At 50.5% G+C, this 17,135-nt stretch overlaps 1 protein-coding gene across 2 annotated transcripts in view; it reads right to left on the bottom strand.

The window, feature by feature from the left end:
• Positions 1-6,101: 6,101 nt before the first annotated feature.
• The window catches only part of RAP1GDS1 (Rap1 GTPase-GDP dissociation stimulator 1), a 73,478-nt gene continuing 62,444 nt past the window's right edge, over positions 6,102-17,135 (bottom strand). For both annotated transcript variants that reach the window (XM_026044775.1, XM_026044777.1), the window contains 9 exons: positions 16,393-16,518; positions 13,270-13,413; positions 12,861-12,992; positions 12,333-12,467; positions 11,187-11,312; positions 9,987-10,126; positions 8,323-8,449; positions 7,320-7,448; positions 6,102-6,709 (listed from right to left, as the gene is read on the bottom strand). In XM_026044775.1, the coding sequence (XP_025900560.1) occupies positions 6,582-6,709; positions 7,320-7,448; positions 8,323-8,449; positions 9,987-10,126; positions 11,187-11,312; positions 12,333-12,467; positions 12,861-12,992; positions 13,270-13,413; positions 16,393-16,518 (1,187 nt within the window). In that variant the 3' untranslated portion in view covers positions 6,102-6,581. The remainder of the gene's footprint in view (positions 6,710-7,319; positions 7,449-8,322; positions 8,450-9,986; positions 10,127-11,186; positions 11,313-12,332; positions 12,468-12,860; positions 12,993-13,269; positions 13,414-16,392; positions 16,519-17,135) is intronic.

Raw genomic sequence — 17,135 nt, 5'->3', positions numbered from 1 at the left:
CCCCACAAAGGGGACCCGCYTTCCCGCTGGTGGGGGGAGCCGGGACTCAGCTGGCCACCCGAAAGCCTTGCTAGGGGGTCACCCAGCACTTTGAATTGCAGGAAAAAAGAGCACGTTACAGAAACATTCCTTGTTGCCCCTGATCTTGAATGCTGCTGTTGCTGCTCTGGGCTTGGGAAGGTAACTCCTGTCTCTCTGCTTGAATTTCCGCAGTTGCGCCGCGTCGGCCTCGTGTCTCGTCGCGCTGCTCCCCGCSCCCAGGCCGCTGGAAGTGCCGTCCGCAGGGCCAGGCTCGTAGGAAGGCAGGTGCTCTCGGAGGTGAGGAAGCCTTGTTCTCGCGACTTGCAGGTGCACACGCACGTTCCTGCCGAGTCCCAGAGTGACTCGCTGAGAAAAGCCACTGAATAAGGGCAAGTGTTTCTTTACTGCAGCTGATCTTCACTGCTGCAGGTGCCCATGCCCCCTCCCTTCCAAACGCTACTCTTACTTCTCGCACTTGTCATACRTGTGTGTGATGGAGGCGTACTGAATGTTCAGCATTAGCTGACTGTGCTGCACCTTTCAAGCCCACGTCTTGTCTGCAGGCTGGGTGATGCTCTTGGAAATGCCCCATCCAGCCAGCAGCTGGGGCGCCCAGGTGGGGAAGGTCCTGGAGGCCCTGGAGGTTGCTCCCTCTCTCCCGACGCAGTGGGCAGGGTGGGCACTGCAGCCTCCGGCTGCGCTCAGCCGCACGGGAAGGGCTTGGCCGAGCTCTCTCCGCTTGGGAAATGTCACCAGCCTCTGAATCCCCCACCGAGCCYGGCAGAACAGCCTCGCGGGTTCCAAATTCTCTCCATGTTCGTAGGCTGTTTTCTTAGGGTAGCCTAAAGGGCGAGTGTTAGTATTTCTGCGAGCGAGCACCTGTATGAGCAGCAGCAGAGAGCTCTGCTGCAAACCCCTGCGCGGGCTGGCGCTGCGGGGAGGGCAGCTGCGGTGCTGGCTGCCCTGCGCTCCGCCCTGGGAGAGCGGCGCTGCCCGCCCTTCCCTTCCCTTCCCACGTGTACATAGTGTTTGCAGTGTAAATAGTAGCATGTGAAGGAAACGATGCTTGCACAAGGCCGCTGGTCCCCCGCCGGGTGTCTGCGGGCCGGGCAGCTGCCCCCCGGTGAGAGCGCCGGCCGGGCCGGGCCTCGGGGCTTGGGCTCGCGGCGGGAGCGTTTTCATCGCCCGCCACCTCGTGCCTCCTGGGCCGCTTGCAGGCGAGGCCGGCCCGCCGCGGGGCCTSTGCGGGGCCAAGCGTGGTGCTAGGGATTGCTGCCCTCCCGGAGGCTCATCTGCGCCTTGCTGCTCGGATACCGCCGGGGCAAAGCTGCCCGCCGTGGCGGGAGAAGCGCTCGCGCGACTTCCGCGGCCGTGTCACCTCTCGCTGTGCCGGCGCCTTCCGGGAGCACGGAGGGGGCAGCCCTGCAGATCCACAGGGAGCGGGTTAGGTCTGGCAGGGGTCAGGAGCTTCCAGGTTCCCCATCCCATTCGCTTTCTCTCTCTCTCAGCCTTTTTCATCTGTCCGTGCTGGAGTCTCGTTGGTCATGAAACACAAGAAAGCCGCGCGACCCTCCTTGGCCTTGTTTGCTCAGCTAAGTCCATTACCAACCAGCTCCTCTGTTGCGGGGGCTGGCACACCTTGCACAGCTAACGTGCAGCAGAGTGCACGGCCCACTGTCCCGGGGCTCCGGCAGGAGGAACYGGCCGGGGTCGGCTCCATCCATGTGCCCCCTGCGGAGAGGCTGCCTCCAGCTCCGGGCGGGCGGTTGATTTTAGGGCTTGTTCTCCTCTCAGAGAGGATGTGTGTGGTCCAGACCCGCTCCGAGTGCGTCTCTCTCCTTGAATTGTCCTGGGACGTAAGGCAAGGTGTTGGTATTTACCTTTTGTGTATCATTCCTTTTTTTTTTTATATGAATGTATTCTCTTGTGTTCCTTTTTGTTTTTTTCTTTAAAAACAAAAAAAAAATCAGTTATAAAATTGATTGTAAAAGCCAACTACACTTACAGATTGAAAGTATTGCTATAACAGAGCTGCATGCCAGTAGAGTTTGACTTGAGCTTTAGTTGTCTGATTTCAGACCGGTCATCTTGAGCCTAGAAGAAAAGTATAGATCAGGTGCATACGTGTTACTTAAATGTGTCATCTTTAGCATTAGACTGTGGTATTGTATCACATGCTGATCTCAATGGATGTAACTGGAGTACACTTGGGAAGTTGGTACAACTTCCTGGGAATTCATTTTAAGCTATTGAAAGTGGTCTTGGTCATGCTACTTGTGTTCTTGGGTTTTTGTTTTTTAATAGATGCATTTTTTAGGAATGTTTTAATACATTTACAATGGACGACACGATAGTTTTAATAGTTGTGCAGTATTCTGTATTTACTTGAAGTAAATCATTTTATATGCAATTTGTTAGATAATTACGATTTTATAAATAAAATTGTGTGAAACATGTTGTGAATGTGTACTTTTGATGCAGTACTTGGTGTTAAAGGTTCCAAGGTGCCTCCAGGCAAAACTCCTCTCCAGAAAATCCCCCAAAGACCCACTGTGGTTGGTGGGGAGCCCAAGGCCTCTCATATATTGCGTAGCACCCTGTGTCCCAAGTCGGTCATCCAAAGCCTTCCAGAAACTACCCTTAAGTGCCACGAGTCCCTCGTCCTGTGAGGAGCTCCGGGTGTTCCTGGAGCTGCTGGGAGGCCCGTGGCTCACGGCCGTGCTCTGTCTTTGCTTCCCACAGGTCGCCGGTGCTCCCGGGCCTGCCGCGCTCGGAGCTTTCGGCCTCGGAGCATGGTGACTGCCGYGCGTCCGCGAGCCGCTTTTCGCAGGGAGCAGCACCAAGGGAGCCGATGGAGTTGCCATGAGTTAGACTAGACTTGTGTAAAGGGAGGTAGGAATTCTGCTCTCTAAGGCTGACGTATTGTTAAGCAGAAGTAAATAATGTGAGCTGGGTAGTTTTATTGYGGAGAATAAAATGGGGGAAATCTGCTGGTGTCCAGCACTTGTTGCTTAGAGTAAAAAAGCACTGCTTTTCAGTATTTAAAATTTAGAGGGAGCAAATCCAATTTAGTACTTCTAAAATACAGTATTTGGTTCCTCTGCTACATAAACCAAAAACACAATGAACCATAGGCACTTTGAAAAGCGAGTTTGCTGTACCACAGGGAAGGAGGTTCTAAACACTTGGAGGGCTCGTTGCACCTGCAGCAGCGGTCACCATTCTCTCCAGAGCGGACAAGGGAAGGTTTGTCCCTTGGGAGCAGCCCTGCAGCACCCGGCTGGGTGAGGAGCGCACACAGAGGTAGGAGCCCACGGGTCTGTGCTGGTCGGTGGGGCTGGGAAGAGCCAATTCCCCCAAGAAACAGAATTTCTGGGGAGCCGGGGGATTGTTCCTCCTGGCTTTGCTCTTGGGCTTGGTGTGAGCACCAYCTCCAGGTGGGTTGTGCCGAGGGACCACGTTGGCTCCTGCTCTGACAGCTTCTGGGCACAATTGGTCACTTACTGCCCCGGTGCAAGTGCTCTCCTCAAGCCTCAGTGCGAGCAAACAGCAYGTGCCCTGTTCTCCCTGGAGCCCCAGAGAGCAGCGTGGTTTGTGCAGCTACCTGGTCTGCCTTTGGTTTTGTTTGTTACCACCCTGCAGCCTGCCTGGTTGGTGTGCGAGTCGGCAGAAAGCTGCCTTGAACGGGKCTCCTCTGCCTCTCGCTCCGAGCCTCCCCTTGCTCTCCTGGGAAAAAGAGCCACGGGCTCCTGGCACTCSCGAGCCGAGATCTGCTCGGGAGCGGCGCGTTGGCTGCGCCTCTCCCTTGTTGTGACACTTTGTCCACAAGACGCCCCCTTGACGAGTTTAAAAGCGCATCTCTGCACGCTGCGGGTCAGAGGCCTTTCACACGTTTCTGGGGTGTGTGTCTGTCTCCAGATACRGAGAAGGCTTTTGGCAAAACAAGATGCAAATGCAGAGACCTTTTGAGGGGCAGGGGAATGAAAAGCAACCGAAAAGCACAGTTCAGGGCAGTGCTGAGTTCTTTCCAAACATGGGAGAGAACCGGGAAATGAACCATTTTCACGGTTTTAGGGAGAACGAGGAACAGCTCTCTGTATTCTGTATGCAGAACTGAGTCATTAGTTGATGTTTCTGGGACCCTTGAAATGAATGACCCAAACTGGGCTTGTGGTCTCAGTTGAACCACTTGGATGTTATGAATCCCAAATCTATCCTGGGATTTGTGCCTTATATAAAGTGACTTTTTTCCTTTATTTCCACACTGTAATGTGTGAGCAGGTAAGTGCTTGCCTGCTCCTTTGCTGGCGAGATGCTGGACCTTGTGGAAGTCCTACAGATGGAGGTGAAGGAGAGAGCAGCCGGGTGCTGTCTGCCCTCTCTGCCCTACGTGCTAATGCAGCGGTGAAGCATTTTGCCTTGCTCTGTGGCAGCAGTAGGCAAAGGAAAGGGTCCTGTGTGTCCAGCATCTTCTCATGACAAAAGGGAAAAAAAACCCTCTAGCCTGTATGACCTTTCCTTCTCTGTATGGGTTTAGCATGGATTTAATCTGGAAATGTGGGTTATTTAATATTCTGTCCACATAAACCACCTGGAAAACGTGCAAAAGGATACGAGGATTGACCCATGTACCTGCTTGCTGTGAGAGTGGTATCCCTAATAAAAAAATGAATAGTAAAGATATGGGTAATGCTTAACCTAAGGCCCAGTTAGATAACTAAAGAATAGAAACTATCATGATTTTACAGTCACCTCACACCAATACTGGCACTTTTGTATTGGTGTCACAGGGGRTAAAGGGTCCCTCTCTAGACTCAGGTCAAAGTTACCTGGCAGTTTTCTATTTGTTTGGGAAGCTTTTGAAATGGATGGAAATGATTTCCATGCTTTGGGCATGTGGAACGCACGTGTCCCGGTGTGACGCGGGGCTGAGGCACCCGGGCACAACCCGCCCTCGCTGGGACCCGCTCTGCACCCGCGTCCCTGCAGTCTGCGCTGACACTGCGCTGCTCCTTGCAGGCATCTCTGGGGTTTCTTCTGAAATGAGAGGCTAGTGCACGGTTAATGCTAAAGGCTTTTTTTTTCTCTTATGACTGTGCTGTTGCCAGTTAGATTCTGGCACTGGATTAAATGGACTTGGGATCTGCTCTGCTGTAGGAATATTGTTGTAGCATCTGCTGGGTTTTGGTACCATCTCAGCAGCTTTTGAATGCAGGCTAGTGAGGAAGGTCTCTAATTTCTTTTCATAATCAACTTCTGCTCCCCATCAGGGCTGGGCCCTTCCCGCGGGAGCGTTGGGTGGGATGGAGCGTGGGTTCGTGAGGCCAAATGTCGTAGCTCATCAGGTCAACGTTGGTGCTTCGTGACCTGGTTTCTGAGAGCGTCTTTCCTGCTGGTGAAGAGGAGCCCTCGATTCCCTTCATGTTCTAGCTCACAGGAGCGCTCGGTCCATGCGCTGCCAACTCGACCCATCTCGGCAGCGGTGCCCACAGTCCAAAGCACCGCGCTGGCCAGGGAGCGTTAGCTGGGAACCGGTGCCATCGCTGCCCCTCGTCGTGCCCGAGCGCTGCCGCGTGCGCCGCAGAGCTGTGCGGGTGCAGCGGGGCAGCGGCACCTCCAACGGGCACCATCGCAGCTCACCCACCTGCGAGAGGAGATGGGGCAGGGGGCCGCACGCCCCGCATCTCGCTCGTGGGATCGGGTCCTGCACGACCTGCCTGCAACTGCTCCTCCTTGGGAGAGGCAGAGAAGGGGGAGGAGGAGGAGGAGGAGGAAGGGAAGAAGTCAAGACCAGCAGCGCTCAACCTTGCATGGCTTTGGGGGACAAGATTGTGCAGCATGTTCTGGTGAGAGCCCCACGCGTTTTCTCTCTGTTTCTCTTTACTGAAAGAGTGGCTGCTTTGGGGCCAGAGCCAGGAATGGAAAGAGGCTCCTCACAAGTGCAGGGAGGTGCAGTCGCTGCTGCTGCACTTGCCGACAGAAAAGGGGAAACCGTGGGGTAAAGTGAGAGCACGGAAAGTTTTATTTGTTACCTCTAGGTACCACGAGTTTGACATTTATAGGCAAGACCAGTGAATGAGCAGCAGTACATTGCATTCACACCTGCATCTCCAAAGCACCAAAAATGGAGCTAGATTTACCTCTTAATCCTATAGCCAGCCCTCTAGCCTGGACTTGCTGCCTCTTGTATTATCCCTAATTTAGTAGCACATTGTTATGCAGTTGGGGTGTGAGGAGAGAGTTATTGTGTAGTACCACTTTACATCATCATCGGACTACAACATGCACATTCTACTATGTGGCCCAAGCAACAAGAATACGAGTAGAACAGTTATGGGTGGAAGAGACTTGTTCCTGACAGGTTCATGTGAACACCACCTATGGAGTTTTAGAAATCTTTTTTTGTTTTTTGGACAGGTACCTACAGCAGTTCATCAACTGGTGTGGGGACATTACACGCATGCACGAGTGATACAGTGGAAAACACAGCAGGAGCGGCAGCAGGACGGAGGACGAAGGTGAGCTCTGTGATGGGATGCTGGGAACACGGGAGACCTTCCTCAGCTTTCCACAGCAAGTCTCTGCTCTGTTAGCGAGGCCTGCTGGGCCACAGTTTTGTTCTCGTGGTTGCGGAGTTTCGATACCACGTCTAGGAACGCCAGGCTCTGCACTTCCTTCTGAAGAGGCTCTGGAAAGAGACGTAGCAAAAGGAAAAGCTCTCGGTACGAGACAGGTGCAGGAGCAGAAAGGCTTCGTGCTTGTAAGAAACTCGTTCCATTCAGTGGCAGCCAAGGCTGTGTACTCAGCTGTGCTCAGCTCTGAAATGGCTACAGACACGCCTGGCAATGTGCTGTGGTGTAAGGGGTATCTGTGTTCATAAACACACGCAAGCAGCAGGGCGCTTAAGTTGTAGCCAAGAGGATGTGTCTGTCTCGAAGCTGGGGCCGGCCCGAGAACCAACGCGATGTTTCTTTGCAAGCGCCCCGGGCTCGCTGGGGCGCCGGCAGTGCCCCGCGCCAGCCGCAAGGGCTGGCGAGGCTGCTTTGGCAAAGCCTCCCAACCCCCGTGTGCGTTCCTGCTTTCCCGCTGCTGCCGGGGGCCCGACCCCTGCGCATCATCCCGGCGGATCCCGACCGCTGCTGGTTGCTGGGCCCACACAGGGCTTCCTCGCAGCAAACRTCCTGACGCTCGTTAGAGGCAGTAAAACCACTGCTTGCCCAGACTACGGTCAGTCTAAACCGGGAGAACTGAGTCTCAATGTACCTTTCTCAGGAAAGCAGCCCCTTCTCAATACTCACCAGATCCTATAAGGGCACAGATCAGGACCATGGAGTTGTACTTTATTTCTGGTGCGCTCCTGTCGTCTGAGAGCAGTCTGTGGAGAATCTGAACAAGCTGAGCATTTTCAAGATCCTTTTCAGCAGTGGCTGCAATACAAGCAAAAACTGGTTAATGTGGAAGAGCTGCTTGCTTGCTTTTTTTTTTTTTTTTTTTTTTTTTTTTTTTTTTTTTTTTTATTTTTTTTTTTTTTTTTTTTTTTTTTTTTTTTTTTTTTTTTATCTATCCATTTATTGAAACCTTGGTAATCTTTCTGGCATAAAACTGAAGCGTTTTAGGTGGTATGCTGATAGAAATCACAGCTCTTGCTGTGATTTCTATGCAAAATTTTTCAACTATTTGAAAGGGCCCTGACAATATAATGAAAAAATGAAATCTTAATGAGCAATGAGTTGACAGAAACTGCATCTGGTTTTTTAGCTACTGAGGTGAACAATTGCAATATTTTAAATTTTCAAAACCTCTTAATGACCTCAATTTGCTTTTTGTAAGTGGTGTCCGAATAAGGGCAGATGGGGCAATCCTCAATTTCGTGACAGAGGAAACTCGGGGTCCATTAGGAAAGCTTGTGCAAAATCAAGCATGATCAGCATGTAAGTAATTTATTTTGTAGTTTTTAAAGAAAAGTTAAATACTGAATTCAGGCTCAAAACCTGTCACTTTCTGAAGACCATCAGGTAAAGGCAGGTTAGAAGACTCAAGTGAGTAGAGGTGTTTTTGCCTTTTAATTAAGACAGCCCAATTTGCTGCCCAGTTTTGATTTGCTAAACTGCGCTTTCCTGAAGGCTGGTTGAGACCTTGAATCATCTCTGTCTTGGAGGCATCTAGTGCTGTGGCGTGCAGTAAAGGGGGCGTGTGGGGGTGTCTAGTGCTGTGGCGTGCAGTAAAGGGGGCGTGTGGGGGATGCTATGGGCTCCGGCCGCCGTGCCCGGCTCCGGCGGCGGGGTTCCCGGCGGCGCTCACCTAGCTCCAGCGCGGCGATGAGCGCCAGCGCCACGAGCGCCTCGTTCTGCATGATGACGTGCTCGCTGGTCGCCATGCTGACGAGGTGCTTGACGCCCCCGCTCCGCACGATGGTCCTGATGACGTCCTGCAAGGAAGGGATGGGCAGAGCGGAGCGCAGGGCGAGGCGGCCCCTGGGCACCCCGCGCTGTGTGCGCCAGCCTGGAAAGCACCTGTGGGTGCCCGGGGGTCAGAACAACAGCTGGAGCAATAATTCCCCGGGAAGTTGGTGGGAATTGCACCAAGCCAGCAAAAGGCGGCRTCGCCTTCGAAGTCAAAATCTGCCCGGCTCCGTAGGGGGAGGTCACGCTGTGACGGGCAGCGTGCCATAGAGGACGGGCAGTGACACTCGCCTCGCCGGGGAGGCTCAACTCGCATGTGCCCTAGCCCCGCTTTGGGACGGGACGCGGCTTGCCAGGTCACCCTTGTCCTCGTAGGCATTGCTGAAAATACCCTATAGGCTTTTAGATTCAACAAGCAATGTGATTTGCATGTGCAGTAAAGAGCCATTCAGTTGTGCTTGTGTCTAAACCTAGAGGGCAGTAAAAGCATTACAATAAATCCGGCCCCCGCAACTTGTAAGTATTTCCTTACTCCCAATGCAGTGTCCTCTGGGAGTACCTAAAACCATAGGGACGTTTATTTGTGCTCATTTTGTTGTTTTATGGTGTCTGCTTCATGCTCTCCATGGTGTCTCTACAATTAGGTTTAGAGTTTCTGATCTTGTAGAGCATTTTGATGTAAAACCTCAAATTTCTGTGGCTTTTTGCAGCATATCTACATGTAGCTCGTGGTGTAAAGAAAAAAAAGTAGTTCTGGGAGTGAGGAGAGAAAACGGAGCAGTTTTGGAGCTTGACTGTGAAAAGGAGACAGGGGAAGGAGAAGGCTGTGTGAGAAGCCTRCAGTGACGCTAACTCCCAAGGCCCCCGATGTTGATCTTTGGTTTGGACAGGCTCGGTATAGATCTGTTCCACAGTATCTGTTTGGCTCTTAKCAAATGCTGTGTGTGAATAAAAAGGCCTCTGATAAAATCAGAGTGTTCTGAATCACATTTCTTAGTGTTAGGCTCTGTCCTGCAGCCTGTGTTCTTATCAGTGCACTTGTTAAGTAAGTGATAAAGCCCTGGGGCCTGGAATAAGGAAGACCAGAGGAGATGCAGCTGTTTCTCGTTAGGTCCTTATCGCCTGGCTATTTACTTGAGCAAGGATGGCAGGCGGGGACTGGGCATGTGAAGGCACTTGGTTGCTGTGAAGGTGATGGGAGGGACGGACTTATCTGCCCTACAGCTTCCCTTAATGCAGGGCCTTGGGACAGGTAACAGAAAGCTTCTGCTGGGCTTCAGGGTAAGTGATTGTTTCTGATGAYCTCTTAAGGCTGTGAAACTGCAGTGGGGCATGTGAAGAGTGATCCTTTAACTGGCTTGCAGCTCTGAAATTAGATTTGGCTTTGTATTTTGCTTTAACTGTGTAATTCTGGTGAGTTATTGAGCGTGGTGCTAGTGTCTGATAGCCAGGCCCCAGGCTCGGAGGAAAAGCCCCACGCAAGCAAACCAGCCTGGCTCTGCAGAAGGCTGGAGGCACCAGAGGCTGCTTTTAGCAAGAGGACTGAGTGCAGAGGTAACTTACTTTAGATTTACTGTGTCGTATGAGCGCGGAGAGCAGCCTGTTGGACTCGCCCATGACGCCCGCGTGGTCCTTGGCTTCGCACCACTCCACCAGCCGCTCCACCAGCTTGACGTTCTGGCCCAGCTGCTCGGCTGCCTCTGCTGCGCGGCGCAGAGCCAGCAACACAACAGAAAAGTGGTCGTTTATTTATTTCTATCGTAGCATGTTCTAGAAAAACGTGCGGGAAGTTAAACTAGGAGGGAGTTGTTAAATAGAGGCTCACTCTGCGCTAGCAGTGAGGACAGCCTGGGCTTTGTGTGAGCAAGTAAAGCTCGAAGTCAACATGGAAACAAAATACGGAAACACTCTGAGCCCATTTTCCAAAAAGAACCAGTGAGCCCGGTTGATGGGGCTGGTGCCGTGACTAACGGCAGGGCGAGCAAAGGTGGCATCGTGCTCCCCCCAGAGCTATCCTCAAAATATCTAAACATGAGACAGTGCTCAGGTCAGTAGGGTGGGGTTTTGCAAACCCTGGAGTCGGGTACAGGGAATTTCTATTTTGCATCCAGTAGCTGTGGAGGAATTGGAGCAGAACTTTAGGAAAAAATGTACTGACTGTACTGACTGGCTGTACTGACTCAAAGATAAATACTAATAAAATGGTAATAAACCTGCTAAGTGATCCCAGGAGCAAATCCCCTTTGTTGTATAGCGGATTTTTAACTTTACAATATATTGCAACTTTCCTATTTTACTTAACCTCACCTTAGGTACAGAATAAGCTGCAAAACTCAGCTTTTAAAATCTCATTGCATTTTGAAATTGCAGCTGATCGATTAACACCTGTGTCTTTCTGGTCCAAAAAATCTAGGGACGGGGAAAGGCAGAAAGGGAATCCCGCAGTTGGGAGTGGGAGCTTAAAACACCTGTGCTAAAGTACCTACACGTAACAAGACAACTGGAGAAGAGTTTGGAAGTACAACAGTGAGTAAGCACATAAAACCCAGGGTGCCTGGCAGCCAGTTTAGAAGTTCTAAAAATTAAAAAATAAGATGAAAATCAGCCCTCCCTTTCTCTCACTTTGCATAGGTATTGGGTTTATTCTGAGACTTCAGGAATAAATTGTGAAAAAAGCCCTGCTACTCTCCTGTAAGAATCTAACAGCATATCACAGACTGAACCAAAGAGAATCACTTAACATAGAGAACAGTTTATTTTTACCTTGTGCATCTATTAACATTCGTAATGTTCCCAGCAGCTTGAATTGAACAGGGGGCATCTCGGATCTGAGAAATTTCAATACTGCTTCCGCAACGCCAGCTGACAGCATCTTAGCCTTATTTACAACTGCATGAATAAAGAACAGAATCGATCTCAGGAACATTTCATTTCCAAGACAGTCAGGAAGCCTGAGGAATGGCTTGTGAACACAGGCTGCAGGGCGCGAGCGTGTGCTCAGCGCTGAGCGCAGAAACAGGTCACCGAGACGTGTGTGTCAAGTGAGGAGTGTCATCCTCGCGCGTGCCTCGAGCTTCCCGTGCCCGGCCTGAGGGTCCCTGCCCTCCTCCTGGCTCTAGGGAGGGATTTGCCCAGTAGGCAGCTGCACAGGCTGGTACTTGCACCCCGCAATACAAGGGAGCCGCTCTGATTCCTGTCGTTGTTCTTCTATTCCTTGTAAGGTAAGGAACTAAAGTGACCTGTTGATACAGCAACCTCTTGTTTGCTCAGAGCAGTCTGTGCAAAAAATGCTGTGTCCTGACATATCTGGAGCCAGTGTTCTTCAGAGCCTCCTAAGTTGTTATTCACCCCATCCACTGCTCTGAGTCCTCTGCATCTGTGTGTTCTTAAGTGTTCCAAGTTGCAAGGTTGGTTCAATGTTTTACTCGGGGGGGAGGCAGGGGAGAGGAATTTAGTTCTTACTCAGAATGGTGTTCAGCAAGCAGTTCATCACTGGGATCAGTTAGTATTGTTTGTTTGTTTGTTTTGCATGATAGAAACAGCCATTGTGTACCCATAATGTTGCCTTCAAGCTGACATTCCTGACTACAGGCTACAGGGWGGAATGACTCACCCGAGAACGGCAAGCCAACAGGGTAATGCCCATGTATGAATTTAGTAGGTGTGCAAGGTTGCTTTCAGAGAGTTTCGTTTTTTTAGCGCTGCRAAGAGCACAACAAGGTGGAAGGGGTGGAAGGTGCCCCGGGCTGCCAGGGCCAGCGCTGGGGCGAGGGGCGGCCCGTAGCTCTGCCACATTTTGGCTCTGCCCGTTGGAGCTGCCTTGCCCGGCTCCGGGGGCAGTCCCAGGGCTCCAGGGGCATTCCCGGGGCTCCAGGAGCAGCAGCGGGCTGGGGTGGGCGCGGGGCTTACCTGGGATGGCGAGGTTCCTGAGCGCGCTCAGCGCCGCGTGCTGCACCGTCACGTTGCCGTCCTCCACGTGTCTGTCCAGCAGCTCCATCAGCCTCTGCACTATGCCGTGGTCCACCATGTGGATGCAGTTTCCGTCTGCGCGCGATAAGGGAATCGTTACCGAGGGTCTTGCAGGGGCTTTTTAAAGTGCCCCGAGTTACTCCCCTGCTCCCCTCGAGGTTTTGCTGTTGGGGCGTTTGACCACCAGCACCAATGAGAGTGCTCCTGGCAAATTTAAAATAGCGGTTTCAAAAAGTGCAGAGGGAATAATTCTCTACTCATACTAGAATATATACTGTACGAAAATGTACACCACCTTTTAAAAGTGGACTTAGTGCCCCTCAGGCTGATAAAATGTAAGAATACTGCAGTTACTGTGCAGCTCAATAGTAATGCCTTACGCCAGCGCATGCTCCTAACTGGTAGTTGCACAGCTGGAGCCTGCGAGAAGGGCACACGCAAGCATGGGGTGTTTTGGCGTGTTCTTACCATTCCTGGCAAAATTTGCAATAGCCAGTGCTCCTGCCAGCTGCAGCTGATGGCTGTTGGAGGGGATCCAGGACAGTACCCTCTGGAACACGCTGCCTTTTCCTCCTTCAAATAACTTTTGCATGGATTCATCTGGGGTGAAAGGCACAGAGAGGGAGTGAGGCAAAGAAACGTGTGTTAGGCAGGATGCTCCTGTTAGTACCTGGGAAGCTCTACTAGCCTCGCTGCAATTCATCCAGGTTTGCGGTAGGATGAGACACTAAATCTGTCTCTTATGATTTATTGTCACGCCCGTCAGCTCCCTTGAGTTATTTAAAATGTGTTTAATATAAACAGTAAAAGGCAGTAGCCAAACGGCCCGCACGTACCTGCTGCTGCTCTGCAGCAGGTAGTGATTCGCTGCACTCACCTCCAAGCAATAACAAAACCATGAGATCAGAAGCTGTTTTGAGCTCTGCGATGTCATCCTCTTTGTCGCTGTCCACGGTCTTCTGGACAATCTCAAGTAAACACTCCACCAAGCCCGCTTCCACCAGCTGCAGTTTAATCACGTCTGAACAATAGCAGGGGTAGAGGAGTCAAACTGTGAGTTTTTTGTTTTAAGTACGATTGTATGCACATGCTAGACAGATGGAGAAAAGTAGTAGTGAAGCCTGTGGTTTCTCTCTCAGCGTGTGTAGATAAACCCTCAGTCTTTTTACTTTCTTAGCCTCTGTTTTCCCTGTTGTTCATGCACCAGGCCTTGCCCCAGCTCTGAACTTCCTTCCCTTCTCCCCGCTGGAGCTACGCCGAGCCCCCTGCCATGGCCCTGCTCAGTTTTGAAGAGGAAGTGGGAAGTTTCGGGCATGCTGATCTCCATCCCCATGCAGCTGACTCGTATGGTTCTGCTGTGCTAGGGCTTTCCAAAGGCCTTGACGGTGCTGCAGGACAAACTGAAGGTGTCCCTTTTCACATGCAGAGGAGCCACCAATGTCACTGAGATGTGCTTGGGCAAACAGAAAACTTGGGGCTGATATTTTAACAAACAGCTCCTCTCCCATTTCTTGCAGCAGAGCCAAGGTTTTCCGGGCTGGGCAGGAGTTCTGTCAGGCCAAATCCAAAGCGTTGGGTTGGGAAAGAAAGTTGGTCTGGTGGAGAACGCTGGAATTGGTGAGGCAAAACTCATTTTTTGTTTGTTACTGGGCATGAAGTTTAGTGGGGGGACAGTGAATGTTGTTCAGGCAGAGGATGGATGGGGATTTGGAAGCTGTGGTTTTTGTTGTTCTCTCTGTAAGATTTCCCACTGTGACCCTGGAGCTGGGAGCTTCTTTTCTGCCTACCTTAGCTCCCTCTTGCTAAATGGGAATGTTATAGGATGTCTCCTTTTTATGTGAAAATGATGCTGACAGTTTTTGTATGCACRTGACACAGAGCAGAGTCATGAGCCCTTCAGAAACATCTAAACAAATGGATTCCTGTTGTTTATTTTATGTTTAACATGATGTTTTGACAATATGGAGTTTAGCCCAAGTTGAAATATTTTTAAAAGCCAAAACTTTGGAAGTGTTTCTCACAGTTTACAAGTGGTGTTTGGGTTAGGAAGAGTGTTCTAGGGCTTGTGAGGGAGGGGTCTGCGTTTCTGCGTGGCTCTTGGTCTGGGTGAAATTCATTGCCTCTCAGAGCAGCTGACCTGTTCATCAGCGTTGCGACAGGATCCAAAACCAGCAGCCAAGACCTTTAAAGCTGTGCTCTTACACTAGCTGCTGGTCAGGAATAGGGTGTTCCCCCACTTTTTGTATTAGAAAACACCAGGTTGTAGGTATGCTGGGAAGTGAAATCGCTGTGTCAGTGTCTTAACAAAAAGAAAGCAGACGGCAAATGCCTCATTTAAATGTTTTTGTCTGTTGACTTATTGCCAATTACGTAGTCAGAAGYGGCTCAGCAGTCTGGGCACCCAAGCTTGTTCTGCTTCGAGTCTGCCCCGGATCCCCAGCAGCAGAGTTCAGCTGGCGGCCTCCTCASAGGCCAGCAGCTGAGTTAGGCTCAGCAGCAGCAAACCCATCGCGGTTGATTATGGCTATAAAACATAGCCTAAGAACAATTAAGTATTGAATTGAAGTATGTCAAACTCAAAAAAAAAAAATGTGCTCAAATCTCTGCCGATCTCAAAGGATGGGACTGTTTTAGAGCAACCGTATACATGGACAATAATGTATTTTGGCAAAATACGCATTTTAGGACTGGAGAATGGAATTCTATTTTTACATACCGCTTATGACAAAAGACAATCATTGCTAAAAGTTGACATTGGCTTTAATTTTTAAAAATGTTAATCTGTCCAGGTTTATATATTATGTAAATCGGGCAGACATAGACCAAATAGAATAGGATGAAACCTAAATCTTTGGGATGTACAGTTCTCTTCTGTTGCCTGCRAGGAGGTTTCAGTGCTGGGGCGAGGAGGGCAAAGTGCAGAGCAGTCGAGCGCTGAGCGGCTTCTGCACTCGGGTTTGCTGCTTCCCTCCCCAGCCTTGGCCAAGTCCACCTGCTAGCTCCCATTTCTCAGCGTCTTTTGAGTTCACGTGCTAAWTAATACAAACCACCCAGAATTAGTTTGGGAGGAACAGCTCATCTGGAAGAGATGATCCTGCACACATCATTTTCATTTACTGCTCAAACCTCCTGAGGCTAATAATAAATGCCAACAAAGACCCAGATTCACTTTATTCAGTGTCTCAAAGAATGGTAAGTGCAGAGAGCGTCCTGATCTTAGCCAGGCAATCACAATATCTCTAGCAAAAAAAAAAATCCATAGGAAATGAAACTGTTGGTGGTTCTAATATGCTCGATAATGAACAAGTGGCTGATTTATCGGTGTTGCAGTGCCCTGTGGAAGCTGGAGCCATTTGCTCTGCTGCTTCTGTCATTCTTTAGGCACTACAGAGCTATGAGAGCAGCTTGTGGGAGCTTTAGGGGGAAACAGTCCTCTACACTCCACAGAGAAACCTTCTGGCTACTTCTGAGGAGTGATCGCCAGTTTTAGGCTCAGAGAAGACTTCTCCAACAAGCAGCCCTTCCTCAAAACATAGGATAAAAACRAGATGCCCAGGAAAAGCACAGATCTTAATAGTTATACAGGATAGTGTTTGGTTATTAGTATACATTAATATGAAGCATAGGTATGATAGCAATTATGCAGTACCCTAACATGTCATCAGGGAATAATAATTACATAAAGGCACTCCAGGGCACTTTTGTTCTTCACATCATTTTGCAGAGGAATCTGGCAGAGACCTCTAAAAAGCTGGTATTAAAATTCCCACTGGAGAGCCAGGGAAGTCAAATACAGCGGAATGGCAGGAACAGCCTCAGCCTTCGGTGGCTGCTGCTCAGGTGACTGTCACATCCCCGCTCCGGTGACCCCGGCTCTGTGGTCACAAGGGCCGGGTCGGCCAGGGGGCTTCCGAACTTCGGGGCCAGTGACGCTGTAGCACCGAAGTGCGTATGAGGGAAGGAATTGGAAATACTGTAAAGAATAAGATCCAGTTCTCACCGTTTTCTGCCAGGGGAGCCAAAACTTCAAAAATCATCTCTTTCTTATCGTGTTCTATTTGCTTCTTGAAGAGTCTAACCAGCTCTTCCGCAATGTTTGTGTAGGCAAACTGCTCTTTACTGGACTCTGAAACAAAAGAGAAAAATCAGTATTAGGTAAGCAAAACACATTGATGGGAAGAACTGTTTTCTCYCTCTGTTACTGGATTTATTCAGTAAGATGATTAATGGTGCTCTTCAGATGTGAGGAATACACTTCAATACTTGTGCTTGTCACTAAATGAAAAGGAAAATGCTTAACTCTTTAAGATGAATGTATTGACTAGAATTAATTATGATTCAGGTTGGATATTAYATATATTGTGTGTGTGTGTGTGTGATTAAGGCTATTGGGGCTGTTTTCCCCCAAGAGAAGGTACAGGCAGCCACAGTGTCATTAGAGAGTGAGCGAGCCATAGCGAAAGCTCTAATATTTGCCTTGCTGCCCRTGATGGTGACATTGGGTGACATGTTCTTGGAAACCTGCGCGTGGCTCTTGCAGGGGCACTTGGCGGCCCACAGGCAGCCTGAGCAGCCTTGCAGTGGGGGGGCTCGGGTGCTGTGCAGGCGACAGCGGGAGCTCCCCTTGTGCTGCCGCATGTCTGGCAGGGCTGCAGCGGGGCAGGCGGGAGGGCCGGTGCAGCACACGCTGCAGGGGGGCAGGCGGGAGGGCCGGTGCAGCACACGCTGCAGGGGGGCAGGCGG

The sequence above is a fragment of the Nothoprocta perdicaria genome, unplaced genomic scaffold (assembly GCF_003342845.1).
Source record: "Nothoprocta perdicaria isolate Ctin4 unplaced genomic scaffold, notPer1 scaffold_381, whole genome shotgun sequence".
Taxonomy (NCBI): domain Eukaryota; kingdom Metazoa; phylum Chordata; class Aves; order Tinamiformes; family Tinamidae; genus Nothoprocta; species Nothoprocta perdicaria.
This window is presented reverse-complemented; position numbering and strand designations above follow the sequence as displayed.